Genomic DNA, 8,847 nt, shown 5'->3' with positions numbered 1-8,847 from the left:
TCCGGGAAGGGGGATGGGGAAGGGCGGGGCGGGGACAAAAGGCAACCTGGAGGCCGAGAGAAGGTTTAATGAGCCCCGACCAGGCCCGTTAGTGGGAAGCCTCCTTCTTCTTGCCCTCCTTCTTCTTGCCCTCCTTCTTCTCCTCCTTCTTCTTCTCCTTTTTCACCTTGGGCTTCTTGACCTTGCCCGGGGCGCTTTTGTGCTGCTCGGAGCCGGCAGCGCCGGGCTGTGGGGCGAGGGCGGTGGGGGAGGGAGAGGAGAGAGAGGGTTCGCCTGTGAGACGTCGGCCCGAATTCCTGGCTGGGACTCCGCCCTCACCTGGGGCGCCGGGCACCCTCTAGAGAGGGGTAAGCCTCTTACCTTCGCCTCATTTTCTGAGTCGCTGGAGCTGCAGCTGGAATCTGAGGAGGTTCCGTGCTCGTGGCCGTGGCCGTGGCCGTGGCCGTGGTGATGCTAGTCGGAGGCATGGCAGTGAGGCCGGGGACCCCTTTCCCAGCTCCCATTCCCCCATGTCGGAGGCCCCAGACCTACCGGGGCCCTGGGGTCAGAAACACCCTCCTAAGAATGAAGTGACTTACCTTCAGGTTATCAGCTCCCTGAACTTTGGCGGGGGCGTGCTTGGGGTCTCCCACCTGGCCTGCCCCCTGGGGCTTCTTGGAGGTGGACTTCAGGGCTGCAGAGAGAAGAGAAATTGGGTGCGTTAGTGCAAGCGCAGGGGATGCCCCGTTGGAGGCAGTCCCTGGGTTTGAGTCTGGCCCCCTGTCCCTCAAGCTCCCCACTCCCCAGGAGCGCACCTGCCGACAGGTCGACCTCCATGGTGGTGAGAGAAGGTATGTCTGCAGGGCCAGAGGCAGGGGACGGACCTTGGGGAGAGGCAGTGGGCCGGCCCCGGAAGTTCTGAGGAGCCCCACCCGAGACCTTTGTTCAGAGTCCTTAGCCCTGACTCACGGCCCCTCCCCAGCACCGCCCAACTGGTCCTCTGGGAAATGGGGAGGGTGGACAGTTAACTTATGTCTCCCCCGCACCACCACCCACCCAGTGAGCCTTGGCAAGTGAGCGGTGGGTGGGGCTGGGGGAGGAATGTGTGGGCAGTTGCAGATTTGAGGGGCTAGAGCTGTTATTAGCTTCCCCTAAAAGGGTCAGGTCCTTGCTTTTGAAGAAATGAGAGGGAGGGAGGATGCCTCCCGTGCCCTCTGTTTTATGTGATAATACTGACACTCCTTGTGTACTTACTACGTGCTGGGGCCGCTGTTCCAAGGGCTTCAGATACATTAACTCACTATAACAATGCCTCTGGCTTGGTGAGAAGCAGTGTCTGAGTGAAAAGCATGAACTTGGAACCAGTCTGCTGATTGGAAGCCCATCTGTATTACTTAGTAGCAGAGGGATCTGGGGAAAGTTACTCCCCCTCTCTGGGCCTCAGTTTCCTCATCTGTAAAGGACAGCTACCATATGGAGCTCTTGTAAGAATCGAATGGATTAGTTTCCCACAACCATGCCTGCACACAGTTACAAGGAGTAAGTGCTTATAAAATAATGTTTGGTTTTTAAGTAAAAGGTAGCTACGGTTGCTATCCCTATTTTACAGATGAGAAAACTGAAGGACCGGTTAAGATGACGAGGGACAAAATTAGCCCCTTGTGAACAGGCTAGAACTGAGGTTCGAACCCAGGCAGTGTAGCTCAAGTCCAAGGCTGTGCCTGGCCCCTTTGTCTCACCCTGGGGGTCACTCAGCAGACGGGGCAGCCAGGCAAGCCCAGCCTTCCCTCCCCACACTGCGCAGGGCCCAGGTTAGGCTCAGGGAGGAGTTGGGGCCTGCGTCATCTGTTCCGATGGCTGTGAGGCTAGGAGTCCTTGGGAGTCTCTCTCCAGCCCATCCCTGCTGCTAAGTTGGGTGCCTGGACCTGCAGGAGTGGCAGGCAAGGCTGGCATTTAGGCAGGAGCAGATAGCTGAGGCCTCCGGATGATGATGAGCGTGCAGTAATCAGCCTTGTGCATTCAGGTCTCTGCTCCAAAGTCCATTCCTTAGAGGAGACTGCCCTGACTGCTGGCTCCACGGAGCCTCGTCACTCCATCCCCTTTCCCCTGCTTCATGGCCAGCATAGATAGCCCTTGCTTACCACTCTCTGAGGTTATCTTTATTCTCACTTGTTCCTTCAGCATATATTTATTGAGTACCTACAATGTGTCCAGCACAGTTCAAGTTCTGGGGACACAGAGCTGAACAAACCCAGCAAAAATTCCAGCCCCATGGAATTGACAGTCTAGTGGGGGGAACAAGGCAAAATGTAAAGTATGTTAGAAAAAGCTGGAAACAAAACTGTCCATCAGTTGGTGAATAGATATACAAAATGTGATCTATCTGTCCATACGATGGAATACTATTCAGCAATAAAAAGGAATGAACTCCTGACATACGCTACAGCTACATAAACCTCAAAAACATTATGCTGGGTGAAAGAAGCCAGACACAAGAGACTGCACATTGTATGATATCATTCATATGAAGTATTCAGAAAAGGCAATTAGAGAGACAAAGTAGATTAGTGGTTGCTGGGAGCTGAGTGTGGGAATGGCGATTAGCTGTAAATGGCCATGAGGGATCTTACTGGGGGGAAGGGGGTGAAAATGTTCAAAAACAGATTTATGGTGATAGTTGCACCGCCTGGTAAAATTATTAAAAATCACTGAATTGTATATTTGAAATGGGTTTTATGTAACTTATAACTCAATGAACTCTATTTTTTTTAAAAAATGTAATATGTGTTAAGAAGAGAACTACAGCAAGAAGGGGGACCAGGGAATAACTATGTAGTATGTTTGGGAGACGCTGGATTTCAGATAGAGTTACCAGGGAAGCCTCACTGAAGTCTTTTTTGAGTACAGATCTGAAGGTGAGAAACCAAGCCATGCAAGCACATGGAGGCCTATCTAGGCAGAGGGAGTAGCAAGTGCAAAGGCCCTGAGGCAGGAATGTACCTGTGTATCTGAAGAGCTGGAGGGAGAGAGGTAAGAGGAGGAATGGTTGGGGTGGGTGGTGGAACGTCTTGTAAATCAAAGATTTTTGGTCTTTACTCTGAGTGAGAAGAGGAGGTGAACAGTGATTGTGGCTTTGCCGACAACCGTGTGCAGGATATGAGAGAAAGTTCCTGTCTCTCCTGGCAGAACATAAATTCAGGAGGGTGGGAGCTTCGTTGCTTTGCTCAGCGCCTGGAACGGTGTGACTCAGAGTTGGTGCTCCCTATCACTTGGTGAATTAGGTTACCTGATGCCGGGCAGTGTGGTAACGGCAGGTTAGAGCAAGCTTAGAGTGGCTACGAGTTTGGGTTCTGGAGGTCAGTCTGCTTACAGGTGAATCCTTGCTCTACCCCTTACTGTTCTTACTGTGGACCATTAAGTTAGTCAGTCTGGCCCTCATTGTCCTCCTCTGTCAAATGGAACTTACCTCATAAGGTAAATGGTTTTGCACAGAGCGTGCCTAGGACAAGGTAAGTAGATACTTGATAAATGTTAGTTTTTATTATGATTCACAAACACAGTCTCATGATTCCTTAAGAAACTGGCAATAGGATTCCCATGTTATATGTAGTTGAGCCCTAAAAGGTACAGTAGGACACTGGGCTAGTAGGTTGTGGGACAGCAGTGTGAGACCTTCCAGACTCGAGAGGAAGTAGTAGTTCTTCACTGCTGTGCTAAATAAAATTGTGGGGTGAGTGAGTGAATGGGTCCAGGGAGACCTCGGCCTGGTCCTTCAGACCCCCAGTTATTCGCTCCTATATTATATTTAGGATGTGGCAGCTTTCAGAGACTCTGAAGACAGAGGCTTAACAAGAGAGCTTCACTTTTCTCTCCCACGAAAACCTGAGCTGGTGGGAGTCCAGAGCAGGTGAGTGGGTGACTCTGCAAGATCATCCAGCGACCGGGCTCCCTCTGTCTGGGTGCTCTGCATTCCTCCAGGATGTCGCCCCTGGGCCTGTGGGGAGGCTGGCCCCCACCATCGGGTTCTCAGGAAGGAAAAGGGCAAGTGGAGGGCACACCACTTCCTTTTAAGGACCCGACCTGGAGGCAGCACACATCCCTTCAGTCAGGATTTAGACACCTGGTCACATCCAGCTGCAAGGGAGACAGGGAAACAGCGAGTTTCTAGCTGGGCAGCCACATACCCACTAAAACCTGGGGACTTCTATTACTGAAAGGAAGAAAGGGAAATGGGACACGGGAGCCTATCACTACTGCCTGTCGGCAGCAAGTGTCCCTCCCTTACTCCCCTACTCCGGAAGGTTTACAAATGGAGGCGAGATTAAAGCTGGGAAGGTGGACATAAATACTTGGATGAAAAACGTAGGTGAGACAAGGGCCCTCCTACGACAAGGGCATGTCCATCTACTCTTTAAAAGTGAGTTCCCTGCCATTCAGTTCTCATCTTCCATGGCTCATGGAAGCAGAGACAGCAGCTGATGCCTGTCTTCCCCAGGCCCTGCCTGCTCCTGGTATCTAATGGCACTGCCCTCCCCTGCTTGTTTCCTCATTATTTCTGCCTAAAATGACTTGGTCCTATGGGTATAAGCAATGCCTTCTCCTTTGTAGGAAAAAGAGACTTGTGTTCCCAACTGGCCTGCAATCCCCATGTCATTCACTGCTAAGATCAGCTTACCTTTTCTCCAGCATTTCACCAGCAGACACGCTTCAGAGGGTCACTCCAACCCTGAAGTTTTTACTTAATCACTGCAGTTTAGGAAGAGAGTTCTGGATGCCAACTTTAGGGGTATAGGACCAAGGAGCGGAGTGCTGGAAGAGACAGTCCTCCATGGGGGTCCGGTGCTCCTGCACGTCTGTGGACTGACGTAGCTAGTTGGAAGAGAAACTGCTGAAGGCCTGGCTTCGTCTTCTTCCTGAAGCTTACACGGCCAGAGTGCCCCAGTCCTACAAACATCATAATCCCTGTTCTGGAATGTTTTCTTTGAACCTAACCACATCCCAGGAGATGGATGACCTTAAGCACACAGTATGCAGGGACTCAGTTTCTTTTCCCACAAGGCAGAAACGCTGCACTGGCCCTGGATGTTCTGGAATACTAATAATCAGAAAATCTCAACAGAGCCTCCTTCAGGAGGTGCCAAGGGGCTGACAGCCCAGCTAGGGAAACCCAAGCTTGGCCTCACCCCTCTCACTGTTGTGTTTGGGACTTGATTTTATTCTATTTACAAGCTAATAAATTAAAATTAGCCTTGTAACTGTTTCCAAAATGCTGGCAGGAGCCTTGAGACTCCTGAGTCAGAGACAAAAGGCTTTGTCAGAGCAGCAGCATAAGCATCCACCCGTGTGTTGGCCTCCCCTGCCCCATGGGGGCAAAGCGGAGGTCCAGATGGACACCGCACATGCGGTGACTGGTAGCATTACAATAGAGGGATGCTGAGCGTGGGGTACACACCACCTTATAGCAGACAGGAGGCAAGCCTGCTCTTTGTCCTAGAGGGAGCCATTACCTCACCTCACCTCATCCCTCAAGGTGCTGTCACTGCAGACCCAGCCTTGAGAAAGGCCCAGGTAAACAGCTGTCAGGGTTGTGCGTTCTTGGAACACCCAGCAAGACACGCAGAAGCAGGAGACCCCTGTGGAGGGCTGTCTTTCCAAACAATGCACCTCTCTTGGCTTCTGATGAATTTTCACATGCGTATGCCATTCTATCAGCTGCTCTGATTAACTTGACTGAGGCTGGGACCAAATTCAGTTTGTCTCACACGGCATTTAATTACTGTCAGCAGGACTCCAAGTAGCAGTGACTCCTGTTGATGAGGCCAACCTGCCATCCAGTGTCCTGGACTCATCAAGCTGTGACCAAGCAGGGCTTATTTCAGACAGCCAGGATGTAATCAAAGGCTAGGCTCTTATCCATTAGGAACCCCACAAGGGAGTTCAGACTGACCTGTTGATCTTTGGTGTCACTGCCAATAATTACAAGGCCCCAGAGCAGGTTCTCATGCCCAATGGAGAGACGTTGTGACTCATTCTTTCCCACATGCAAACACGCAGAGTACTGGGCACAAGACACTCCAGTTCAGGATTTGTTATTAAACTTGACTTGGAACACCACTGCACTGGTTTGGTTAAGCCACATGGGCAATGCCATGAGGAGCTGCAGCCTCAATTGCCATACATGGCATAGCCCGGAGCTGCTTGGCATCAGAAGTGTGTGCTTTTGTTATCAGCCAGATTAGAACAAGGCTGTGCAGGTCCACGTGTTTGTAAACGTCTATGGGTGGGGCCCACATTCAGGCGTTGCTGCTGTTGGCATCGGGTATAGCAGAATGGTTCAGGATTGGCTGGGTCTGTGTGTCACATTGCCTGCTGCAGGGCTCAGGCAGACCAGGTGATGGATTGTCAGGCTGCAGTGTTGGATCTAGAGGACAGAAAGAGCACTGATTACACCCCTCCTTCCCCCCCACCTCCTGGGGTCTGAGGTGTTCCGTTGCCAGGTGCCAGGTTGTTATTCTCCCTCCGAGCACACGAAATCAGTGTGACTCCCATCCCAGAAGGTATAGCTTTACCTCTTCTATCATCACCTACTCACACCCAGACCTTTTGTTTGGAAAGGTCAGGTGTGAATGGAACAAGCATTTTTACAAATTTCCAGAGACCACGTGGGCCACTGTAGGGAGACGTGGCAGGCAGGGCACTCAGTGACCAAGTGGTCATTGTTTTCATGACCTGGGACTAGTCATCCAAGAAAGAATCTCGGAGGCTGAACCAGAATTAATTCCTGAGGCCCCCCTTTGGTCAGCTGCCACCCAGAGGGTGCACCAACCAGGCGAACCTGGGCTTGCTGTTAGGGGGAAGATTTTTTAGAAGTCCATTCCACCTCTGAGGATGACAAAGGCCATGAAATGTCCATTGAACACCCTGGCTACTGGCCTATTGTTAGGCAGCTTTTGCAACGAAAAGAGGACCGTCAGCCTTTAAATGGTCTAGAAAGTGGAAAGCATGGCAGTTTAGTTTCAAGGGCCATAGTGGCGTGGCAGGAGGTGGCTGACCAGACTGGAACAGCAGCATCATAACCCGGAAAAGTACAGAAGGGAGACAGACACCACTGGCAGACAAAGAGCGCCGCAAGGCCCCATGCTGTCAATCTGCCAGGAGCAAGTGGAGCCACGGGGCCTCCCAAACCACAAGACAGAACAGGACAAATTCTGGCAGAAGTGAGTCACAGAGATAACTTCTGCATCAGAAACATATAAAGGTACACTATGAAAAACCTGCGAAAACTCGACTGGCCTTGATGGTGTTAGGAGAATTCACTTCATGATCTTCCTACTGCAGTAGAATTATTTAAAAGTGATTCCCAGACTTCCCTGGCGGTCCAGTGGTTAAGACTCTGCGCTTCCAATACGGGGGGGGGGGGGCGCAAATTCGATCCCTGGTCAGGGAACTAATATCCCACATGCCACATGGCACGGCAAAAAAAAAACAACGAAAAAAGTGAAGTGATTCCCAACAGTTTCTTTTCAAATCCAAACACACTACTTTTTTCCTTCACATGAAGGAGAGACAACTCTTGTTCAAGCAGGTAGAGAAAGGCCAGAGGCATCAGTGGGTCTGAGGTTCCTGAATCCAAAGGGATACATAAGTGGACCTGAGAGTTGCTCGTGGGGTGGCAGGGTGGGTGTAGGGAAGAACCACCAACTACTAAGGAGGAACGAGGACACAGGTAGGTGGGCAGAGGTGGCCACCACTTCCCATGGGCAACCTGACATCTATGATCTCATGTGACCCTCACATCCACCCATCTTACAGGTGAGGAAACCGGAGGTTCAAAGGAGTTAAGTGACCTGCCTGCTCTTGCACACCTGGAGGGGGGTGGTGGGCGGAGAGTCTCTTCCCAATGTCTAGGCCCTCTTTCCCTGGACCACAGGCTCTTGAGGAGCACTGGGGAGGCGGGGGGGGGGGGAGGAGAACGGGGGCGGGTGTCCCAATTTGTCTGGGATATGGCACCTGTTCACCAACTCTGAGTCAACCACAGTGAGGGCCTGGAGCACCAGGCTGCCTGGAAGGCTTGGCAGGGAGAATGCCAGAATCCATGAGCAACGTCTACCATGGACCAGAGAGGCTGGGGGGAATTGGATGAGGTATTTACCCAATTGCTTCTGGAATAGATTTCTAAGCCCTAATGGACACAAGCCTTTCCCCCAATGTACAGTCATCCCTCCGAGATATTGTGTGTTCAGTTCCAGACTACCACAACAAAGCAAATATCACAATAAAGCAAGTCACATGAATTTTTTGATTTCCTGGTGCATATAACAGTTATGTCTACACTACAGTCTATTAAGTGTGCAATCGCATCGTGTCTAAAAAAACAATGTATATACCTTAATTTAAAAATACTTTAAATGCTTACCATCATCTGACAACGCAGCGTTGCCACAAACCTTCAATTTGTAAAAAAAAAACCCAAAAACCGAAAAAACCCATGCAGTATCTGCGAACTGCAATAAAAGGAGGTATGTCTGTACAGAATGTGGCCTTTTGGCCTGAAGGGATTTCTACGAAGGGTCAAGGAAAGGAGGGCTTATTGTCTTTTTGTTCCAATTTATTTATTTATTTATTTATTTTATTTTTTTATTCAAGACCCATTTATTCTCTAGTTCTGCCCACATGGAGACACCCTCCTTGAAAAGGGGTTGAATCCTTCCGTTCACTTTAACACCCTGTGCTGAAAACTTGTCTTCCGAGGTTTCAGCTCCGAGATCCACAGTCTTAAAGCACTGATTCTTAAACCTCATCTAGATTTCTCCCCTTGGATGGGGGGAGATGACCCAAACACAGAGAAGAACAGCTCAGGACTGTGGG

General features: G+C 50.6%; 1 protein-coding gene across 1 annotated transcript; it reads right to left on the bottom strand.

The window, feature by feature from the left end:
• Positions 1–51: 51 nt before the first annotated feature.
• On the bottom strand, positions 52–915 carry C18H19orf33 (chromosome 18 C19orf33 homolog). The gene is made up of 4 exons (XM_061172555.1): positions 795–915; positions 579–673; positions 361–453; positions 52–226 (listed from the first exon to the last, which is right to left on the bottom strand). The coding sequence occupies exons 1-4, from the start codon at positions 814–816 to the stop codon at positions 89–91; spliced, it is 348 nt and encodes a 115-aa protein (XP_061028538.1). The 5' UTR covers positions 817–915; the 3' UTR covers positions 52–88.
• Between the last annotated feature and the right edge of the window lie 7,932 nt (positions 916–8,847).

Source organism: Eubalaena glacialis, chromosome 18 (genome assembly GCF_028564815.1).
Source record: "Eubalaena glacialis isolate mEubGla1 chromosome 18, mEubGla1.1.hap2.+ XY, whole genome shotgun sequence".
In the NCBI taxonomy this organism is placed as follows: Eukaryota; Metazoa; Chordata; class Mammalia; order Artiodactyla; family Balaenidae; genus Eubalaena; species Eubalaena glacialis.
The sequence above is the reverse complement of the archived record's forward strand: the minus strand, read 5'-3'. Positions and strand labels throughout refer to the sequence as shown.

Excerpts from the sequence above, each read along its gene's own strand:
- C18H19orf33 (XM_061172555.1), bottom strand. The coding sequence starts at position 816 with ATGGAGGTCGACCTGTCGGCAG. Across the intron at positions 674-794 it reads GGAGGTCGACCTGTCGGCAG|CCCTGAAGTCCACCTCCAAG; the intron begins GTGCGCTCCTGG and ends TTCTCTCTGCAG. Across the intron at positions 227-360 it reads ACTCAGAAAATGAGGCGAAG|CCCGGCGCTGCCGGCTCCGA; the intron begins GTAAGAGGCTTA and ends CTCGCCCCACAG.